Below are 23,514 nucleotides of genomic sequence, written 5' to 3' on the forward strand. Positions count from 1 at the left end.
AATCAAAACCGGTACCTACTTTGAGCCTTTTGTATGTTTGCCACTGATTAGTCTGTAGATTAAAATGGGGGAGGTGTCATGATCTGGCCTCAATTTCTGGCTGCATCTGTCATCTGTAGGCCGCATTAAGAAGGGAGTCATCCATGATCTGTTTTTAAGTTTTTTCATTTGTAAAATTAATGTTAAATCTTAATCTATTAAAGATGTATTTCAAAATTGGATAATACCTAAAAATGTTTTGTATTTAGGGCAAAGTCAAATATATATCAAAAGAATCTCTTCAAATAAAAAATGTACTCAGTTTCCTTTTTTTACCTGTGTCTGTAGATTATTAGCATTACAAGAACATGGTTTTTTATCTGTCAGACTTTTCTAATAAGGATGGAATAGTCAAGGAACACTGGAATCAGAGTCCTGAAATTTGGCTCTCTTATACATCATTCCTATTTGCTAAGAGCAAGTCACTTGTTTCCTGAGTCTCATTTACAAAATGAGATAATATCTACGCCTGTGTCCCCAGATTGTAAGGAGCTAATAGACATGTGATTGTGGGTGTACTTCGAGAGCTGTAAAACATATAAATGCAGGGTGGCATTGCATATTGCATCACTTTCTTTAACTAGGAGAGGTGAAATATCATGAAGGTAATAGGAAAGTATAGGCTTAAATAATGCTAGAAATTGCCAACCTCAGTCAAGGCCTGGCTTCCTAGTTTCTTGATGCTGTTTGTTTGCATGTTTGATCCCATCACAACTTCTTAGACGACTCAAAAATTTGAGTACTAATAGATTTTAACTAAATCAATAGTAGTTTTTATATGGGGAAATTTACTTAGTGCTCCAACTTGGGATTCTACCCTATGAAGAAAAACATATTTCTTCCTTGCACTGAAGGTGAAGAAACTTTCAGATCTAAACCAGCACCCACCCTCATGTCCCTTTGTTCAATATTTGCCTTTTATTGAATGTCTCTGGGCTTTTGTCCATTTTGGATATTCTGTTTTCTCTGCCAGGGTTGTTTTCTTCTTTTCCTCTTTTGCCTTGCTAAAAATCCCTGTTGATCCTAAAACTCTTAATTTACACTTTACTTTCTTTGGACATCTTTATCCTCCCAAAACGAGTGGTTTGACTAATTGAAAAGAGATACGCTTGTCAAGCTCAGATCGCATACTCAGGTATCTCTCTTTCACTACCTAAGTTCCTTAATGGCAAAGTCTGTCTCTCATTCACTCATAATTCTCAGGGACAGGAGTAGTATCTGGTGTCTGCCAGGTACTCAGAAATGTATTGAAAGGATGGCTGCTGATAAATAAATCTTAATTTATGCATTGCAGCATAGCCAGTACTCTCTCTCTTTTTTTTTAATTGGGATATAGTTGTTTTACAATGTTGTGTTAGTTTCTACCGCACAACAAAGTAAAGTAGCGTTCCCTGTGCTATATAGCAGGTTCTCATTAGTTATCTATTTTATACATGTTAGTTAGTGTATATATGTCAGTCGCAATCTCCCAATTCATCCCCCCCCTTCCCCCCTTGGTGTCCATACATTTGTTCTCTGCGCCTGTGCCTCTATTTCTGCCTTGCAGACAGGTTCATCTGTACCATTTTTCTAGATTCCACATATATGCATTAATATATTTGTTTTTCTCTTTCTGACTAACTTCACTCTGTTTGACAGTCCCTAGGTCCATCCACATCTCTACAGGTGACCCAATTTTGTCCCTTTTTAAGGCTGAGTAATATTCCATTGTATATATGTACCACATCTTCTTTATCCATTTGTCTGTCAATGGGCATTTAATTTGCTTCCATGACTGGGCTATTGTAAATAGTGCTGCAGTGAACATTGGGGTGCATGTGTCTTTTTGAGTTATGGTTTTCTCTGGGTATATGCCAGTACTCTTTTAGGTAAGGAAATAACAGAAGGCCTCTCTGATGACATGAGACTGAAGGAATTTCAGAAACAATCCATTTGGATATTTAGGAACCTTAAAGGAGAGGAGAAGTGTGGCTAGAATAAAGTTTGGGAGGAGAAAAGTAGGAAATAAGGTCAGAGAGGTATAAAGCCTTGTAAGCGTTGAGTGATTTTAACCTTTAATCTAAATATGAAGGGGATCCTTTGGGGAATGACATGACCTAATTTACTACCTTCCACAAGGTAAAGGTGCTTTGTTGGGAATGGTCCATAGTGGGTCAAGGGAGAAAGTGTCCATTAAGTGGTGGAGGTAATGAAAAGTTACTAGAATCTGGGTGTATTTTATAAGAACTTTTTGTTTCACCTTTGTTAAAAAATATTTCCTGCCGTGATAGTAATATATTCAGAATTTTGTACTGTTGAAGTTTCAGGTATATAAATGCAGAAGATACTTAAAATCTGTGATACAAATTCTTTTCCTGTTATTTGCATGTTTTTCTGTCATCTTGTTATTGGTGATAAACACCTCAATTAATTTAGCAAACCAGGGGATCGATTTTCTTGTAATGTTAAATTCTTGAGATGTTAAATTCTAGTTTGTGAATGTTTAATCTTTTTTGAAAAAATCCTACTTATTAAAATTGTAATCATCTAACATGGTATCAGTATGAGTACAAGTATTAAGGGAGAATGATAGCAATGTTTTCTGAAGGTCTGTGGCAAAGGAACTGTTTAGAATTGATTCTTAAAGCACTGTGCAATTATTGAACAGTAAATTGTAAATAGAATTTTGCATTGAATTGACATTATTAAAACAACTCATGTTGCCTACTTTACATTTTCCAGGAACATCATTTACAGCGAGCTATTTCAGCACAGCAAGTGTTCAGAGAAAAAAAAGAGAGCATGGTCATTCCAGTTCCTGAGGCAGAGAGCAATGTCAACTATTACAATCGCTTGTACAAAGGAGAGTTTAAACAGCCAAAGCAGTTCATTCATATTCAGCGTAAGTTTGTTAATTCATTGTTTTCTGTTTGTAATTTAAATTTATCAACCAGTGAAAAATCCTTTCTTTTTGCCCAAAGAGATTTTAATTTTTCAGTTTGTATGCACTGATTTATAGAAATGTTAAACGTGAAAGAATAAAATCCCTCTATGCTTACATCTCAACTTCAAGATCATTTGGAGTGTGAGTTGCATTTGGAACATTTGATAGTTATGTAGTACAGGATTTCCTATAGCACTTACACTTTATCATACAGCTAAAAGGTGGTAGATTACCATACCCAAATAAAAATTTATTTTTCAAGGCCTAGTGGCAATTATGCTGATTAGGGGCAAGTCTTCTAAAATTTTTAGAATTAGATCCTACACTTCTACCTTCATGTAGTTTTTATGGAATTCTAATTCTGCCTCCTTCGATCCTCTTATTTTTGTCCCCATCGTTACTATTTAAATGATCACCATCTTTTGCCTTAAAACTGTTTCACTGATCTCCTGACTGTTCTGTTTACTATCCACCATCTCCTATCTTTACCCTCTTCTAACCTATCTTCTCCACAGGTCCACTGGCACCAGAGTGGTCTTCTGATCAAATCATGATGTGGCTTAAAATCCTACTGTTGTTCTTTATTCTACAATAGGAATTTTCAGCTAATTTTGCAGACAGAATGCTGGTGTCTTGGTATCTTGTCTGGCTGTGTTTAAAAAAAAACAACCTTTAGTAGTTTGTTAAAATAGAGATTCTAGGGCTGTGTCAGGCCTCCCTGTATGAGAATCTCTGGTATGCAGCCTGGTAATAAGTTTTTTTAAAAAGTTCTCCAGGTGATTCTGAAACGTCTCCAGATTCAAGGCTGGCTGTAAGATCTACTATTTTTCATCGATTCTAAGATGTGCCTTTGTCATATTTGAAATGAGATTACATCTTAAATTGCTTTTCTCGTGGATTAAAATCTGGTTTGTCTAAAGAGAATTTCTACTTGTTTTTGCCAGGCATCTGGGGACCAACCTGAGACCACCTTAAAGTCTTTACTTGTTTGTTTTGTTTTATTTGTTTGTTTTTGGACCACACTGGTAGCTTTAGTTTTATTTGTTTGTTTTTTTAGACCACACACGTAGGCTGTAGACCTGCTTGGAATTCAGTTCTCAGCGAGAGGTTTTTTCTCCCCTCCTTCCACCTAAGGGCAAGTTGAGAAATATAGTTTCATGCTGTTCCTTTCTACATGGCTGGTTTATTTCTTTATCTTACACTGAGGCTGTTGCCCTTTGGTAGTATAGCTTTATGCAGGAGTATTCTATTAAATTTATTGATAGACCCCAATATAAAGCTTTTTTTTTCTTTCTTGCAGTACATAAAGTAATGGTGCATCTTATATAGATTTGACAAAATTTAGTAATAGCCAGATTCTCTAATTCGAATACAAGGCCCTTTGTGATTTGTTACCTGCTACCCCTTTAACCTCATTTCCTGTTGCTCTTTCCCTCACTCTTTGCATCATAGGGAATAACTTAAAATTATCCACATTTGCCTTGTTGTTTCACATTTCACATTTCCTTGCATATGCTATTCAAGTCTTCTTTCCCTTTCTGTAGCTCATTTAAGACCTAACTCCCTTTTGAAGCTTACCCTGATTTCTCATTCTACCTCTCTTTGCTTATCTTAGTACCTTGTACATACCTCTAACAGAGGACTCAGCATACTTGATTGCAATTGTTTGTAGCCATTCTTTCTCTCCTTTTAGACTGTGAGCTCCTTGAGGGCAGGGACTATGTTTTATTTTCCCTTTGTATCTTTAGTGTTAAATGCATGGCTTATAGATGCTCAATAAATGGCATGTTTGTTGACTGGTTCAATTGTTTTTAAATGGCTTAAAAGCCCTTAGGTGTCAAAAGCATTTTCCAGAGACTTTTCCCCTAAGGATTCAAGAGAAATACACTTGCAAAAATTGTGTGATTTGTTTCCACTATGTCTTTGACTTTGAGTCCCTTTAGCATGTTGAATTTTCCTTGTCTTTGTATCAGGAATGAGATAGCTGTTCTTAATATGAATTTTAAGGATTTTTTAAGCCAACGTATCCCCTCCCCCCTTTTTTTGTATTTTAATGACAATGTAGCTGGACAATAGGACCATTTGTAAAAGCCATTGTAGGAAACTGGAACCAGAAACTGGATGTAACCCATCTGGGTGGGGCCCATTAGATACAATAAACATTAATCTGTGTTGTTTTTTTCATTTCATTTTATTCTATTGTTGTAATAAATGGAATAAAAATAATAGAAAATTATTTTAACTTTCATTTTTTCTCTTTTAGTCTGTCAGCATATATATATTTTATATACTATACTAAATTGTACTACACATACAGTTTTTTTCCTGCCTTTTCTACATATATTTTAAGTTCCTCAGGTTTTTGTAGTCTCCTGTTGTCATTTTCAATGTGTATATAATTTTCTATCAAATTTATATTCCATTATTTGCTTACCTCTATGCCTATTATTGACCTTAAGTTTATCTGTACTAAAATTTAAACTCGTTATTGTTGACTCTTTTTTTCAAGGAAGGCTTGATATAACTTCTTTCTAAGCCCTTGAATACAAGGAATTTCAGAAAATATTGCTCTGGATTTTTCTTTTTCTTTTAATGATAGATTTGAAAGAATCACCTCCCATTTCCCTGGCTAGAAAAGCATAGTTGCCACAGTAGGGCGGCTTAGCTCAGGCCCATCACATTGCTTGCCTGGGCTCTGGCAGACACCTTTGTATTGGTCTGCCAAAGTATTGTATTGTATTGCTCTGCTCTTGCCTTTGTACCTTCCAGTCATCCACACTGCCACTGTTGTGATTGGTACCCATTTAGAATTTTTCAAAGACTCACTGTTGACTGTGGGATAAAATTTTAACATATTTGTATGGTGTTTAAGGCCCTCCTTTGTGCCTGTCCAGTCACAATTTGCTGTGTATTCTTCCACCATGACATCAGCCTCATTGAAATGAACTGTTGGAGGTCTGTTTCCTCCACTAGACTGTAAGTTCCTCAGGAACAGAAGCTGCATCTCATTCTCCATACATTCCTACACTACAGTCTCAGTACACCGCACCCCACCCCCCATTCCTCTAACCCTTCACACTTCCAGATACAATAATAATGAGCTCCTTTTAGATCTCTGACTTATCTCTTATTTTTTCATGCCTCCAGGGCTTTACATAGCCCTTTACTTCTCTTCTCCTCTTTTTAAAATACCACTTGTTCTTCAAGGCTCGTCTCCAGGACTACCTTTAGGAGCCTTTTCCTGACCCCTCTAAGCAGGGTTCTTGGCACTGTTTACCTCAAGCCCTCCTGTGTTGTGTGCATCGACCACCTGCAGTTGTGATTGTTTGCCCTCTGTTGCTTCACTAGTTCATAAGGCTCATTGAAAGGAGGGACTTCTTTTTTCCCTTTTAATTTTACTGCTTACTGTAGTACCTAGCATATGATTAGGTATGCAGTTAAATATTTGCCAAATAAATAAATCAGTGAATGAATGGTGAAGATATAAGCGTACACATCATGACTTTTTTGAGACATTGATCTCGTAGGACTCAAAATTATATACAGAATAAAATACAAGAATAAAATTATTGGTGTGTACAGTGAAATTGAGAGACCTGCTCTGTGGATCAGGTTAAAAATTGAGCTCACTTATTCACCAACAGTGTCATTTTAGGACAAAAATTATCTGCCAAGAAGGAGTTAGGAGTGGAATGACTCCAGTCTTGGTGTGGATGTGAGATAAACCTGCCTGTTCTTTCCTGTCCCTTTTGGTACCAGTTCGCCATAGTAACCCATATTGGTATTCTGGGGAACTTATTTAATCACAACACATTGTGGTGTTCTGACCAGGTCGAAAGCATCTTGGTGACCTATAGTCATTGATGACCCAAGATACTCAAACTGTTCCTCATTTAAGCTAATTCTACACATTGGTCAGTTGTGTGACATACAGAAAATGCTACTTCTGTTTTACTTACTGTTATAACAAATTTACTTTGGGTACCTCAACCCAGATGTTAAAATTCTTTCATTCCTTTTGGAGTTTAAGAACTTCATTAAATTCAAGATCCAAACCTTTTTTTTTTTTTAAGGAAATGACTGTTTACATAGCAATAAATTCTTTATTTTGACCTCCCATTACCCCTTTTACTTAATATCATATTTTACAGTATCTCAGAATTTTAGAAAGTGAAGGAACTTAAGATATTGTTTCATAAGTATTCTGTAGTTAATTTATGTCCAGTTTTGAACTCAATTAAATGCTTCTTTGAAACAGGACTCCTTTGCTTGTTTTGAAATGAAGGTTCACTTCCCCTTCTCAGTGCATTACTCCTACACACACAAATCAGTAGAATGTCTCACCTGTTTCTTGGCTGAAAGAAAGAGTTCAGGAGAAGGAATTGGTGGGGTAGCACCCCTTGTTATCTGTCAGGCAGGGAGAGGAACCCACTCAAAGGAAACTGAATTCCGCTGTTTGTGTCTGCAGCCAACATCTTAAGCCCTGGGAAGGTGCCTGTCCATGCGTGTACACTGCTGTACACCTCAGTACACTTGAAACTGACTCCTCAGTTCAGTGAAGCTGACCGTTGTCAAGTCTACAATTGGAAAAGAAGAAAAATTCTGCTTATTTAGTGTAAGGTGGACGTATGTATTCTACTAGGTTTTCAGCAAGAGTGAGACAGATGCTGATCTAACATCCAACTTTAATTTCATTATCCTTGGAATGTTTTTTGCTGTTCTCCCTATTAAACAAAAATGATGATAACTGACCTTTTGCTTTGGCAGGGCAAATATGTTTTGATTGGAAGGAGTTGGAGAAGATACCAAATGAAGAGCATTGTTTTGTTTATACAGTAAAACTTTTTGGTGGAAAGGATGCATTCTAGGAACATTATTTCTTGTAAAAATGTCACTGGATATCTATTAAGAAATCAAATTGAGCAGAAATAACATCACACATTTAAATAAATACCAGAAAAGCCAGGCCACAAGTATAGGAGTGGATTGTATCAGATTTGTGGATAACACATTCCAGGTGAAGCTAGATTCCAGGTTGAGGTGGTTAGAGGAGTGATATCAGGGGCAGTGAGCAAGGTCAGGCCCTGAGGGCAACCTGCATTCAGGTTAGCTGGCTTTAAGGGTCTTCCTCTCTTCTCAAGATTGTGCTGAGCCTCCTATCCTTGGATAAAGCTGTGAGTGTGGGCAGTAGTGCTAAAATGGTAGAGCAGTATCTGGGTAACTACTAATCCAGGAAAGGATGAGGAGCCCTAAAACTTAGAAAATTACATATTAAGTCATTCCAGGTATTTGGGAAAACGAAATAATCATTTGACAGTCTGGGATAGAGAAGTGAAAGAGAAGTCTGAGTACAAGGAGCATGCCCCTTGGGCCTATATGCATTTACTTATGTCCACTATTTTTAAAAAATTACCAAGGGCATTTTTCACAGAACTAGAACAATACTTTTAAAATGTGTGTGGAAACAGAAAAGACCCTGAATAGCCAAAACAATCTTGAGAAAGAAGAACAGAGCCAGAGGAATCATGCTCCCTGACTTCAGACTATACTACAAAGCTACAGTAATCAAAACAGTATGGTACTGGCACAAAAACAGACACGTAGATCAATGAAACAGGATAGAGAGCCCAGAAATAAACCCACTTGCTTATGGTCAATTAATCTACAACAAAAGAGGCAACAATATACAATAGAGAAAAGACAATCTCTTCAATAAGTGGTGTTTGGAAAACTGGACAGCTACTTGTAAAAGAATGAAATTAGAACATTCTCTAACACCATATGCAAAAATAAACTAAGAATGGATTAAATGTAAGACTGGATACTATAAAACTCCTAGAGGAAAAAATAGGCAGAACACTCTGACATAAATTGCAGCCATATATTTTTGGATGTGCCTCCTAAAGTAAAGGAAATAAAAGCAAAAATAAACAAATGGGACCTAATTAGACTTAAAAGCTTTTGTGCAAGAAAGGAAACTACTGACAAGATGAAAAGACAATGTACGGAATGGCAGAAAATATTTGCAAATGTTATCAATAAGGGATTAATATCCAAATATATAAACAGCGCATACAACTCAACATCAAAAACACAACCTGATTTATAAATGGGTAGACGGGGACTTCCCTGGTGGTCCAGTGGTTAAGACTCAGCACTCCAATGCAGGGGGCGCGTGTTCAGTCCCTGGCAGGGAAACTAAGATCCCACGTGCTGCCTGGCATGGCCAGAAAAACGAGGGGGGGCGGGCAGAAGAACTGAATAGACGTTTTTCCAAAGAGGACATGCAGATGGGCAACAGGCACATGAAAAGATGATCAGCATCACTAATCATCATGGAAATGCAAATCAAAACCACAATGAGGTGTCACCTCACACCTGTCAGAATGGCTATCATCAAAAAGAAAAAAAATAACAAACGTTGGTGAGGATGTAGAGAAAAGGGAACCCTCATACACTGTTGGTGGGAATGTAAATTGGTGCAGCCACTGCAGAGAACAGTATGGAGGTTTCTTAAAAAGCTAAAAATAGAACTACCATACGACCCAGCAGTACCAATCCTGGGTGTATATCTGAAAAAAACAAGAACACTAATTTGAAAAGATACATGCACCTCAATGTTCATAGCAGCATTATTTACAGTTGCCAAGATATGGAAGCAACCTAAGTGTCCATAAACAGATGAATGGATAAAGAAGATGTGGTATATATACACAATGAAATCCTGCTCCCAAGCATGCTCCCAAGACCTTGTAATTAAGGGAGCCAGAATTTGAACCAGGCAGTCAGATTCCAGAATCCATGCTTTTTTTTTCTTCTAGTTTTATTGAGATATAGCTGACATACAGGACTGTGTAAGTTTAAGGTGTACAGCATAATGATTTGCCTTACACATATTTTGAAATGATTACCAGAATAAATTTAGTTAACATCCTTCACTTCATATACAGAAAAAGAAAAAAGAATAAAAATATTTTTCCCCCTGTGATGTGAACTCTTAGGATTTACTCTCTTAACAGCTTTCATATGTAACATAGAGCCATGTTAACTATAGTCATCATGTTGTACATTACATCCCCAGAACTTACTTATCTCATAACTGGAAGTTTGTACCTTTTGACCACCTTCATCCAGTTATCCCTCCCCCAGCCTCCCACCTCTGGTAATCACAAGTCTGATCTCTCTTTCTATCAGTTTGGGATGGGGGGTTGGAAATTTTTTTTTTTTATATCTACTTCTAAGTGAGATCATACAGTATTTGCTACCTTTCTCTGTCTGACTCAATTCACTTAGCATAATGCCCTCAAGGTCCATCCATAATGCCCGTAAATGGGCAGGATTTCCTGCTTTTTAATGGCTGAATAATATTCCATTGTACCACAACTTTAGTTTGTTGATGGGCACTTAGGTTGTTTCTATGTCTTGGCTATTGTAAATAAGGCTGATGCAGACATGGGGGTGCATATATCTCTTCAACACAGTGTTTTCATTTCCTTTGGCTTATTCCCAGAAGTGGGGTGGCTGAATCATATTGTAGTTCTATTTTTAACTTTTTGAGGAACCTCCATACTGTTTTCCATAGTGGTTGTATCAATTTGCATTCCTACTGACAGTGCACAAAGGGTTCCCTTTTCTCCACATACTTACCAGCATTTGTTATCTCTTGTCTTTCTGGTGCTGGTCATTCTAACAGGCATGCGGTAATATCTTGTGATTGTGATTTGCGTTTCCCTAATAATTAGTGAGGCCAAGCATCTTTCCATGTACCTGTTAGCCATTCATGTATCTTCGTTGGACAAATGCCTGTTCAGGTCCTTTACATAGTTTTAAGTGGATTAATAGGGTTTTTTTAAAACATTTTTAGATTTACAAAAGATTGAGCAAATTACAAAAGATAGTACAGCAAATTCCCATATACTACCTCCTACACACACACACACACACACACACACACACACAAAATTTCCACAATTATTATCTTGCATTAGTGTGGTACATTTGTTACAGTTAATGTAGTCAGTACCTTATTAACTAAAATCCATTCTCTTTGGTGTTTGTGTTGTACAGTTTATGGATTTTTAAAAATCCATGTCATAGATCCACCATTACATTACCTTATAGAATAGTTGAATTACGATAAAAACTCTCTGTATTTTCACCTATTCATTCCATCAAATCCCTGGCAACCACTGATCTTTTTGCTCTCTCTGTAGTTTTGCCTTTTCCAAAATGTAATATAGGTGAAATTATACAGTACATAGGCTTTTCAGACTAGCTTCCTTAACTTATCAGTTTGCATTTAAGATTCTTCTAATTTTTTTTGGCTTGATAGTTTTTTTTTTTAATCATTGAATAATATTCCATTGTATGGATAATTCAGAGTTTGTTTATTCATTTACCTATTGAAGGACACCTTGGTTGCTTCCAATTTTTGGCAGCTATGAAAAATGTACTCTAAGTAATAGCATGTTTTTATGTGAACGTAAGTTTTTAATCTCTTTTGGGTAAATACCTAGGAGTGCAATTGTTGGTTTGTACAGTAAGGCAGTGTTTAGCTTTGTAAGAAACTGCCAAACTGACTTCCAAAGTGGCTATTCCATTTTGCACATCTACCAGCAGTGAACGAGAGCTCATGTTGCTCTGTATCCTCATCAACTTTTGGTATTGTCAATTTTAGAATTTTAGCTATTCTAATAGGTATGTAATGGTATCTCATTATTTTGACTTGTAATTCCCTAATAACCTAGGATGTTGAGTACCTTTTCGTATCATTATTTGCAGTTTGTATATCTTCCTTGGTGAGGTGTCTGTTGGATCTTTTACCCATTTTTTAATTGGGATCTTTGTTTTCTTACTGTTGAATTTTAAGTGTTCTGTGTATATTTTGGAGTCCTTTATCAGATATGAGTTTTTTAAATATTTTCTCCCAGTCTGTGGTTTTCTTTTCATTCTTTTAATAGTGTCCTTCATAGAGGAGAAGTTCTTAATTTTAAAGAGGTCTAACTTAATTTTTTTCTTTCATGGATCTTGCTTTTGGTGGTATTTCTGAAATTTCATCACCAAACATAAGAGCATCTAGATTTTCTCCTATGTTACTTTCTAGTAGATTTATAGGTCTGTTTTACATTTAGGTCTGTGATTCATTTTGAGTTAATTTTTGTGAAGGGTGTAAGGTCTGTGCCTAGATTCATCTTTTTTAATATGGATGTCCAGTTGTCCCAGCACTGTTTGTTGAAAAGACTATTCTTTTTCCATTGAATTTGTCTTTGCTCCTTTGTCAAAGATCAGTTGAGTGTATTTGTATGGGGCTATTTCTGGACCCTCTGTTCTCTTCCACTGAACTTTTTGTCTATTTTTTGGTCAATAGCACACTGTCTGAATTACTGTAGCTTCATAGTAAGTCTTGAAGTCAGTCCTCTAACTTTATTCTTCTTCAGTATTCTGTTGACTATTCTGGATTTTTTTGATTCTTCATATAAACTTGAGAATCACTTTGTCAGTACTGATTGATACACAAAATGACTTGCTGGGATTTCGATTGAGATTGCATTGAATCTTTAGATCAAGTTGGGAAAAGCTGATGTGTTAACCAAATTGAGTCTTCCTACCCATAAACATGACTGTCTTTCCATTTATTTAATTCTTTGATATGTTTCACCAGAGTTTTGTTGTTTTCCTCATATAGAACTTTTACGTATTTTGTTAGATTTGTACCTTAATGTTTCATTTTTTTGGATGCTAATGTAAATGGTTTTGTGTTTTTAGTTTCAAATTCCACTTTCTCATTGCAGTATATAGGAAAGTGTTTGACTTTTGTATATTAACCTTGTATTCTGCAACCTTGCTATAATCACTTAGTTCCAGGAGTTTTGGGTCAGTTCTTTAATAGAATGTATATACATATGTACATAGACAAGCTTATCATCTGTGAACAAAGACAGTTTAATTTCTCCCTTCCCAGTCTTTATAGCTTTCGTTTCCTTTTTTTTTTTTTTGTCTTACTGCGTTAGCTGGGACTTCTGGTACAACGTTGAAAAGCAGTGGTGAGAGGGGACATCCTTGCATTGTTTCTGATATTGGTAGGAAAGCTCTTAGTTTCACACCACTAAGTATGATGTTTGCTGTAAGTTTTTTGTAGATGTTTTTTATCAAGTTGAGGAAATTTCCCTCTATTCCTAGTTTGCTGTCAGTTTTTATCATGAATGGATGTTGGATTTTGTTAAATGCTTTTTCTGCACTATTTCTGCATCAGTAATCTAATCTTCCACCTGTGGGAACTGTAAAAGGAAGAGCAAATTAAATCCAAAGTAAATAGAAGAAAAGAAATAGGATAAGAAATAGAGCAGAAATCTACTGATACCAATAGAGTTTTGGTTTTTGGTTTGACCAGAAACCAAAATAGAGCAGAAATAATTATATCTATTGATATAATTTTGATTTTTTTCTTTGTTGATGTGGTGGATTACATTCATTGATTTTTTTTTTCCCCAGCTTTGCAGGGAAAAAAGGTATTTATCACAGGTACTGTGATAAATCTCACTTGGTCATGGAGTATAACTCTTTTTATACATTTTTGGATTCTATTTTATTGAGGATTTTTGCTTCTATGTTCGTGAGAGATATTGGTCTGTAGTTTTCTTGTAATGTCTTTATCTGATTTTGGTATTAGGGTAATGCTGGCCTCATAGAATGAGTTAGGAAGAATTCCCTCTGCTTCTATCTTCTGAAAGACATTGTAGAGTATTGATACAATTTCTTCCTTAAATGTTAGGTAAAATTCACCAGTGAGCCCATCTGTGCCTGGTACTTTCAGTTTTGGAAGATTATTAATTATTGATTCAATTTCTTTAATAGAGACAGGCCTATTCAGATTGTATATTTTTTCTTGTGTGAGTTTTGGCAGATTGTGTCTTTCAAGGAATTAGTCCATTTCATAAAGGTTATCAAATTGTGCGCATAGAATTGTTCACAGTATTCTTTGACCATCCTTTTAATGTCCATGGATTCGGTAGTGATGCTCCCTATTTTTAAATTTCTGATATTAGTAATTATGTTCTGTCTCGTTTTTTCTGAGTTAGCTTGGCTAGAGCCTTATTGATTTTACTGATCTTTTCCAAAAATCAGTTTTTGGTTTTGTTGATATTTTTCTCTATTGATTTCACTGATTTTTGCTCTATTTCTTACTCTATTTCTTTTCTTCTGCTTACTTTGGATTTAATTTGCTCTTTCTTTTCTAGTTCCCACAGGTGGAAGATTAGATTATTGATTTTAGATCTTTCTTCTTTTCTAATATATGCATTCAATGCTTAAATTTTCTTCTAAGCACTGCTTTTTTACATCCCACAAATTTTGATGAGTTACATTTTCATTTAGTTAAAAGTATTTTAAAATTTCTCTTGATATTTCATCTTTGACCATATTTATAAGTGTATTGTTTAATATCTAAGTATTTTGGGATTTTCCAGCTATGCTTCTCTTATTGATTGCTAGTTTAATTCCATTGTGATGTGAGAGCAGATATTGTATGATTTTTATTCTTTTAAATTTATTAAGGTGTTTTTTTATGTCCCAGGATGTGGTATCTTGGTCTGTGAGCTTGAAAAGAATGTGTAATCTGTGTTGTTGGATGATGTGGTCTATGGATGTCTATTATATCCATAATATGATTGATAGTGGTGTTGAGTTCAGCAATGTCCTTACTTCCACGTTATTTTTGTTTTTTTGTTTTTTTTTTTGCGGTGCGCGGGCCTCTCACTGTTGTGGCCTCTCCCGTTGCGGAGCACAGGCTCCGGACGCGCAGGCTCAGCGGCCATGGCTCACGGGCCTAGCCGCTCCACGGCATGTGGGATCTTCCCGGACTGGGGCACGAACCCGTGTCCCCTGCATCGGCAGGCGAACTCTCAACCACTGCGCCACCAGGGAAGCCCAAGTGTGTGTTTCTTAAAAACACATTCTTTTACATAACCAAAGCACAGTTATCAAAATCAGTAATTGCCGCTGCAGTTACCTAATCTGTTCACCTCATTTGTATTTTAATAATTGCCCCATTAATATTCTTAATAGTGAAGGAAAACTTCAGATGATATGTTGCATCCAGCCATCACATGATGGCTTTGGGCTATTCCTAAATCTTTTTGTGCATCATGCCACTGACATTTTTGAGTACAGGCCATTTATTTTGTACAATGTTCCTCAATTTGGGTTTGCCTGTTTTCCTGGGACTTGATTCAGGTTAAAATGCGTGTTTTTGTTCTGTTTTTTAAATATTTATTTGGCTGCTCTAGGATCTTTGGTGCAGCGTGCGGTATCTTCATTGCGGTGTGCGGGATCTTTAGTTGCGGCATGTGGCCTCTTAGTTGCAGCATGCGAGATCCCTGACCAGGGATCGAACCCAGGCCCCCTGCATAGGGAGCTCAGAGTCTTAACTGCTGGACCACCAGGGAAGTCCCTAAAATGGGGTTTCTGTTGTTGTTTTGTTGTGGTAAAAAACACATAACAAATTTTCTCTATTAACACTTTTTAAGTATACATTACAGTATTGTTAACTATGTACACATCATTGTACAACAGATCTCTAGAATTTATTTTAATTTATTTATTTTATTTATTCATTTTTGGCTGTGTTGGGTCTTTGTTGCTGCGTGTGGGCTTTCTCTAGTTGCAGCGAGCGGGGGCTACTCTTTGTTGCAGTGCGCAGGCTTCTCATTGCGGTGGCTTCTCTTGTTGCGAAGCACTGGCTCTAGGCATGCGGGCTTCAGCAGTTGTGGCATGCAGGCTCAGTAGTTGTGGCTCACGGGCTCCAGAATGCAGGCTCAGTAGTTGTGGCACATGGGTTTAGTTGCTCCATGGCATGTGGGATCTTCCTGGACCAGGGCTCGAACCCGTGAGCCCTGCATTGGGGGGCGGATTCCTAACCACTGCACCACCAGGGAAGTTCTAGAATTTTTTATTTTGTATAACTGAAACTAAACAATTCCCTGTTAACACCCTCCCCACAGTACCTGACAACCACCGTTCTACTTTTTGTATCTGTGAATTTGTCTACTTTAAGTGGAATCCTGTGGTATTTGTCTTTTTGTGACTGGCTTATTTCACTTAGCATAATGTCCTTGAAGTTCATCCATGTTGTAGCATATGACAAGATTTCCTTCTTTTTTAAGGTTGAATGATATTCCATTGTATGTATATACCACATTTAGTTTATCCATTCATCTGTTGATGGACATTTTGGTTGCTTCCATATCTTGGCAGTTGTAAATAACATTGCAGTGAACATGGGTGTTCACATATCTCTTTGAGATCCTATTTTCAGTTCTTTTGGATATATGCACAGAAGTGTGATTGCTGGATCACATGATAATTCTACTTTTAATATTTGAGGAAACTTCATATTTTTTCCACAGTGGCAGCACCTATTTTATCATCCTACCAACAATGCACGGGGTTCCAATTTCTCCACTTTCACCCCAAGTGTAATTTTATGTGTTGTGTTTTATTTTAGAAGTGGCCATCCTAATGAGGGTGAGATGACATCTCATTGTAGCCTTGTGTTTCCCTAATGTTTAGTGATGTTTAGCGTCTTTTCATATGCTTGTTGGCTATTTGTATATCTTCTTTGGCAAATTGTCTATTCATATCCTTTAAATCGGTTATTTGGTATTTTGTTCTTGAGTTGTAGGAGTTCTTTATATATTCTTACATAAAGATATATGTTATACCCTTATCAGATATATGTTTTGTAAATATTTTCTTCCACTCCATATTTTCACTCTTTAGATTTCCTTTGCTGTGCAGAAGTTTTTAAGTTTGATGCAGTCCCATTTGTCTATTTTTGCTTTTGTAGCTTGTGCTATTGTTGTCATATTCAAGTAATCATAGGCAAATCCAGTGTCACGAAGTTTTCTGCCTTTGTTTTCTTCTAGGAGTTTCAAGTTGGTATTTGTATATGATGTAAGATAAGTGTCCATCTTCATATTTTGCATGTGGATTTCCAGTTTTCCCAACACCATTTGTTGAAGAGACTATCCTTTCTCCATTGTTTAGCCTTGGCACCCTTTTTGATCATTTGGTCATATACATAATGGTTTATTTCTTTGCTGTCTGTTCCATTGGTCTGTATGTCTGTCTTTATGGCAGCCACACCGATTTGATTATTGTGTCATTGCAGTATGTTTTGAAGTCTAAAATGTGTATTTTAAAATGAGCTATATCTACCAGGGCTGATTTTTTTTTTTTTTTTTTCCGTAGGGCTGGTTTTTGAAAAGAATATTTGGTGAAATCTTCTTTAGTTAAAGAGTCTCTTTTTGTAAAGGAAATTATTCATTGCTAATTCATGTTTTATATGTTTGGATTTTTTCAGATCTATTAAGATTTCTATTTTAAATCTTTCTGATATCTTCTGTATACTGAGTTTACTTCCTTGTCCATTTAATACTTTGCTAACATTAAAACAAGTCTATTTATAAGAATACTGCTGTTTAGGGCTTCCCTGGTGGTGCAGTGGTTGAGAGTCCGCCTCCCGATGCAGGGGACATGGGTTCGTGCCCTGGTCCAGGAAGATCCCACATGCCGCGGAGCAGCTAGGCCCGTGAGCCATGGCTGCTGAGCCTGCACGTCCAGAGCTTGTGCTCCGCGACGGGAGAGGTCACAACAGTGAGAGGCCCAAGTACTGCAAAAAAAAAAAAAAAAGAATACTGCTGTTTAATTTCTCAAGTTCCTGACCATTTAGTGGGCTAGAAAGATACGTTCTCTTTCTGTGACTTATTTATTAATTATTTTACACTATAGATATTAATAGAATGTGTGTTCTTACTGATATAAAATATATAATTGTAGAATTAGTTTGTACTAATTAAGCCAAGATACTGCATGAACCCAGATGTCTGAGTGAGGCTTTTTGTCCTCCTACTGTACTTGTTGAAAGATTGGTTGAGAGTGAATAAGATAAGAGGTTTGAACAGAAGAATCTGGGGATCACAGTACATAGGGATCACAGACCCAGAATATTTTCTTAAAACACAAAATCATTTTCAGAGTCGCAAAGTAACATGATTTTAATTTATCTTTAAATAGATAATGCATTTAGAATATTCCAAAATAAAAATATACAAAAACAACTTCATCCCTGTCTACCCTCTACTCCAGTCATCCTCCCCTTATAAGTAACCACTTGTATTAGTCTATCTATTCTTTTAGGGTTTTGTTACACAAATTGAAGTACATAGGAAATGATATTCTTATACCCCTTCTTACAGAAAAATTAGCACACTATATGTACTTTTTAGCATATTTTGTGTGTGTGTGCGTGTGTGTGTAAGAGTATAGTCTAGAAATTGTCCTGTATCAGCGTGTAGAGTGTGTCCTCATGCCTTTTTACTGCTGCATAAGTAGTCCTTTGTGTTTGGGATGTGCCAGTTTATTATCCATTTTCCTATGGAAGGAAACTTGGATTGTTTCCAGTCTTTTGTTATTACAAATAGTGCTTCAGTGAATAATTTTGAATATAAAGAATTTCATAAGGGTCCGATTATATCTTTTTCTTACAGAAGTTATCAAATTGCCCTCTTTAAGGATTATACCAGTTTGTATGTCCACTAGCAAAGTATGAGAGAGCTTGTTTCCCCATATCCTGGTCAAAAGATTGCTTTTGAATTTTTTGATTTTTGCCAGTTGGTAGGTAAGAGATAATACACCTCAGTGTATCAGTAGTAATTTTTTTAAAATAAACTTTTGATTTTGGAAAAATTTTAGATTTACAGGAAAGTTGTGACGGTAGTACAGAGTGTTCCTGTATACCTCTCATCCAGTTTCAGTTTCCTCTAATATTGTCATCATGCATTACTGTGGCACATGTGTTGAATCTAAGAAATCATACTGGTACATTATTATCATTACCTGAAACCCAGATTTTACTCTGATTTCTCAGTATAGTTTTAATTTGGATTTCTTATGAATGAGGTTGAGGGTCTTTTCATGTGATTAGAATCCATTAGCATTTTTATGTCCTGAACAGTTACTTGCCCAGTTGTCTATTGAGTTCTTAGAAAACACGGGAGGAAGAATCTGAAGGAGGAGAAAAGAGAAGACTAATAAGAAAAAGCATAATTTGAGGGAGAATAAAGGGATCATTATCTTTATACACCTTTTTTTTTTTTAAATCAGTATCACACCCCCTGGGTCCTATCTAATATCATTAGGCTCTTTCCCCTCTCTAACTATGAAAATCTCTACCCGAAAATTCAGAGTATCCACTTACCCATTCTCATGGTCTGTGATTCCCATAGTTGTAGTCATTGCTACTGATTTTGACCAGTAATACTTTTTTTTTAATATAAAAAGTGAATTCTTCAAAGTGAGAGAGGAATGTAGTTTGTTGGCTAGTCAGCAGAAAGACTACGAGAATAATCCTGATTATAGTATAAACCTGGAACTCCTTACAGAATAAATTAGTTGGTAGACAGCCTTGGATCACTATATAATCTTGTAAAAAGTGGCCTTGAACTCTTCTGCACTTCACTTTCTTTTTCTATACATTGGGAGGAAAGTGTAAGTAAGGTCTCTAGTCAAGTCTTAAAACAATAGGAAATCTTGGGGAATCAAAGTCAAGAATTCTGACTTTATCAAGATTCATATGATCTCTTGGTACAACATTTAGAATAGCTAGATTTGGAGGTTATCAGAACCTTGGAGAGCTCCAAGCAGAGGAGGAGATGGTGCTTGGGTTGCTTCTGAACTTTGAGATATACTAGTTCATCATTAAGTATCTTTGAAAGTTATTTGAAGCCTGAGGATCTTAACAATACAAGAATTTTTAAAATTCATTGTATTTCACATTAGGAATAAGTAAAGTTTATAATCTTTTAAGAGTGAAGACTTGGGTTTAGGTTAGAGGTCTTCAAAATGTTGTCCAGCATCACTTGGGAACTTGTTAGAAATACAAATTCACAAGGCACACTCCAGATCTACTGGGTCAGAAACTGGTCATCAAGCTCAGCAATCTGTTTGATTCAATCAGATGATTCTGGTGAATGCTTAAGTTTGAGAAACACTGTTTTAAAGGCTTTGATGCTACTTATGTCAAGGAGAGACTTATGAGCCTTTGTCAGATCCCTGGACTTCCTTAGAGTTAAGTATGTGGGATCTTAGGAAGATGTTTTATTCCAACTGCTTCCTAGTTCATAGGTCTACCTGGTCAGAGCCCACTTTATTGTACACTGGGTTCCATTTAACTGAGATTTAGATATGAAATAGCATTGCTGATGCTAGACTTGTAAAACTCTTCAACTCTACTTTTAATATATATATATATATACATTTTATATATGTGCATACAGCTTCCGTGGACATATGGTTTTGAATTTTTGTCCTACTATTTGAAGGTACATTGGAATCATATAGCCTCCTATCCAAACTCATTATTGATAATTTATGTCTTTTGTAGTTAAGCATATTCTCTGTCTTTTTTCCTGCTACCCTCTCTGTCTGGAATTACCTTTCACCACTTTCTCTATGCTTTATGGTGTTGTTATCTATCTTAATTTATCAGGGAGCCTGTTACACATGTTGTACATGTTGTATAGTCAGTGTTGTTACTGGGTTCAAAGGATTAATAAACATAATTTTGGAAAGTTGTATAAGAAAGGAAATGCAGAGCTGGAAGAAGAGGTAGACTAGAGAGTTTTTAAGTGAATGACACTCTTATAAGTGTTATTGTTAATACTTTCAAAGAAGAACCTTTACAAAACAAGGTGCACTAGTGCCTCCGTCTTATTTTGTTACTTGCATCAAAGGGATTGGGGGAAAAAAGAAAGAAAGGAAAAAAAAAGAAACAAAAAGGGATTGGATATTGGCAAATAGTGTCCAGAAGTAAGCATTTAAGAAATTTAAAGATGCATGAAAGTAGGAGCTTTGTATAATGTTGCTTCTTTTTATGTTAAAAAAATTATCATTGATGATTCATAGGTAAATGTTGGACATTTTCTAGATGTAAAATAACTTTAAGTGGGAAAGTCTTATTAGAGTTCGTTCTCATTTTAATTTTTATTGTTTGTGGGTTTTTTTGGTTCTTTTTTGTTTTGGTGTGCGGGCCTCTCACTATTGTGGTCTCCCGTTGCGGAGCACAGGCTCTGGACATGCAGGCTCAGTGGCCATGGCTCACAGGCCCAGCCGCTCCGTGGCATGTGGGATCTTCCCAGACCGGGGCACGAACCCGTGTCCCCTGCATCAGCAGGAGGATTCTCAACCACTGTGCCACCAGGGAAGCCCTATTGTTTGTTTTTAACAAATCCTTGAGTGCCTGGTGCACTGGGTTCGCAGTATCTTCTTTTACATGCATTGTAGTCAACTGGCATTTGTTTTATTTGTAAATTAATCTTTTTTATCTTTGGTTATTAAATGTATGTAATTTATTATCTTAATAATTTAAGTCCATGGCTGAACAAAAAGTCTTTTAATTTATTTCCCGTTGACAGTCAAAGAACTTTTTATTACAGCTATTATGATTAGAAGGGTTTAATTTAGCATCTGTGTGGTGTAGTGGGAGAAGCACTGAGCTCTGAGTCAAGACCCTGAAACCTGTGCTCAACTCACCAAAGTTCTTAACCTCAGTTTTCTGATCTGTAAGATAAGATGTTTCCAACTCTAGGTCATGTAACTTTTTATTATTTGTAAACTTTTTTGTTTTGTCTTGCTTTTTAATGTGACCCTGGCGTACTAGAAAAAGAAAAAAGGTAACAAGGAGATTTGAAAGAGAAAATTCAAAATGGATTCCAGGAATAAGAAAAAAAACTTTTTAAAAATGAAAATTATCCAGTTTACTTTATGACAGTGAGATTTTTACTGTATTAAATATTGTTGAGTAAACATTTTTTAGTTATGTAATTTTCCTCCACACCTGTTGTTTTTCCACCAACACAAGGAAAGGGAATTACATGATTAATTGAACATTGGGGTTTTGGTCTGCAACTATCCTTAGGAACTATTCCTTTTTTTTTTGGCTGCGTTGGGTCTTTATTGCTGCATGCAGGCTTTCTCTAGTTGCAGCAAGCGAGGGCTACTCTTCGTTGCGGTGCACGGATTTCTCATTACAGTGGCTTCTCTTGTTGTGGAGCACAGGCTCTGGGCACGCGGGCTTCAGTAGTTGCAGCATGTGGGCTCAGTAGTTGCGGCACATGGGCCCTAGAGCATGCAGGCTTCAGTAGTTTTGGTTCATGGGCTCAGTAGTTGTGGCTCACGGGATCTAGAGCACAGGCTCAGTAGTTGTGGCACACGGGGTTAGTTGCTCCGTGGCACATGGGATCTTCCTGGACCAGGGATCAAACCCGTGTCCCCTGCATTGGCAGGCAGATTCTTAACCACTGCACCACCAGGGAAGTCCCAGAACTATTACTTTTTAAGATTTTTACCCTCTGTTTACTAGAGAAGAGTAACTACTATATAATTTGGGTAAAGGTAATTGGAGTCTAGGTCTCCCAGCATATTTTGTTTATTCTAGTTTTCCTCTTGACAGGTTGCATATAGATTTAAAAAATTTTTTTACAATCTTGAGTATTCCCATTCTTCCTTTCTGTTTTTAGAACCTAGCACATTATAGACCCTTAATGATATATGTTGATCTTCAGAGAAAATAAACTCATAAGGAAAGGAATCTGAAAGCATAGTAATAAATATTGTCTCCATTCTCATGGCCTTTAGTGTCTGCAGCCTTTTCTTTGATTCCTGTTCAGAAGACAAGCAACTTTAGGTAAAAAAATGTTCACTAATAAAAATGGAGTAATTTTGATAATAAAAAAACATTTAAAATCAGGAATTGCTGCTCTCTTGTTTATATCACTTTATCTACATGTGAAACTTTTAAATCTCAAGGTATTGTTTATGGTTTGTTTCTGTTTCAAATTGAAGATAAAAATGTGTGTATGAGTGAATTTTTAGGTGAAAATTTTTTCTTTAACATGAAAGTAAACTTAATTGTTAGAGGTGTGGAAGAAGAAATATACAAGACAGATACTGACTCAGTGTAAGAAGCAGCTGTCAAACAATACATCTGTCTGCCCCTTCACTGGAATTATTCAAGGTGGATTGGGCAGCCCTTTTTTTTCTCCTTGTTAGTAACTTTGTAATTTTAAACAATTACTTTTTTCATAATAACTGTCTGTTGGGGTTTGTTTGGTTTTTGAACTAAGATGGTAGGGAGAAGGGTCTGCCTCTGTGGGCCCTGATCTTCCTTAGATGGAACTCCAGTTTCTCACTCTTGAGCACATAAAGCGATCTACTTAGCCACTTGACCACATTGGCCAGACCTTGAAGCGAAGCTCTCAGGAAGCTTTGTCTGCTGTGGAGGAGGAACTCCTTCAGAAATTTTCCTTCTTAATCATATTTGTTTTAAATTTTTTGACTGCCTTTGTTTAAATTTTCTTCTTAGGAGTCAGCTTTGCCCCTTGTGACTCAGGAACAGTGCATAGTGGGACTTGTACCTTTGCTAGGTATTGTGTGCTATTGATGAGCACAAATCTGTTTCTCATTAGGGTCTTGGTGCAGACTAGCTTATTATTAGA

At 36.4% G+C, this 23,514-nt stretch overlaps 1 protein-coding gene across 2 annotated transcripts in view; it reads left to right on the forward strand.

The window, feature by feature from the left end:
• Positions 1-23,514, forward strand: part of EPC2 (enhancer of polycomb homolog 2) — a 107,667-nt gene that overhangs the window by 39,494 nt on the left and 44,659 nt on the right. For both annotated transcript variants that reach the window (XM_049712488.1, XM_049712487.1), the window contains exon 2: positions 2,761-2,920. In XM_049712488.1, the coding sequence (XP_049568445.1) occupies positions 2,761-2,920 (160 nt within the window). The remainder of the gene's footprint in view (positions 1-2,760; positions 2,921-23,514) is intronic.

Source organism: Orcinus orca, chromosome 7, assembly GCF_937001465.1.
Source record: "Orcinus orca chromosome 7, mOrcOrc1.1, whole genome shotgun sequence".
Classification (NCBI taxonomy): domain Eukaryota; kingdom Metazoa; phylum Chordata; class Mammalia; order Artiodactyla; family Delphinidae; genus Orcinus; species Orcinus orca.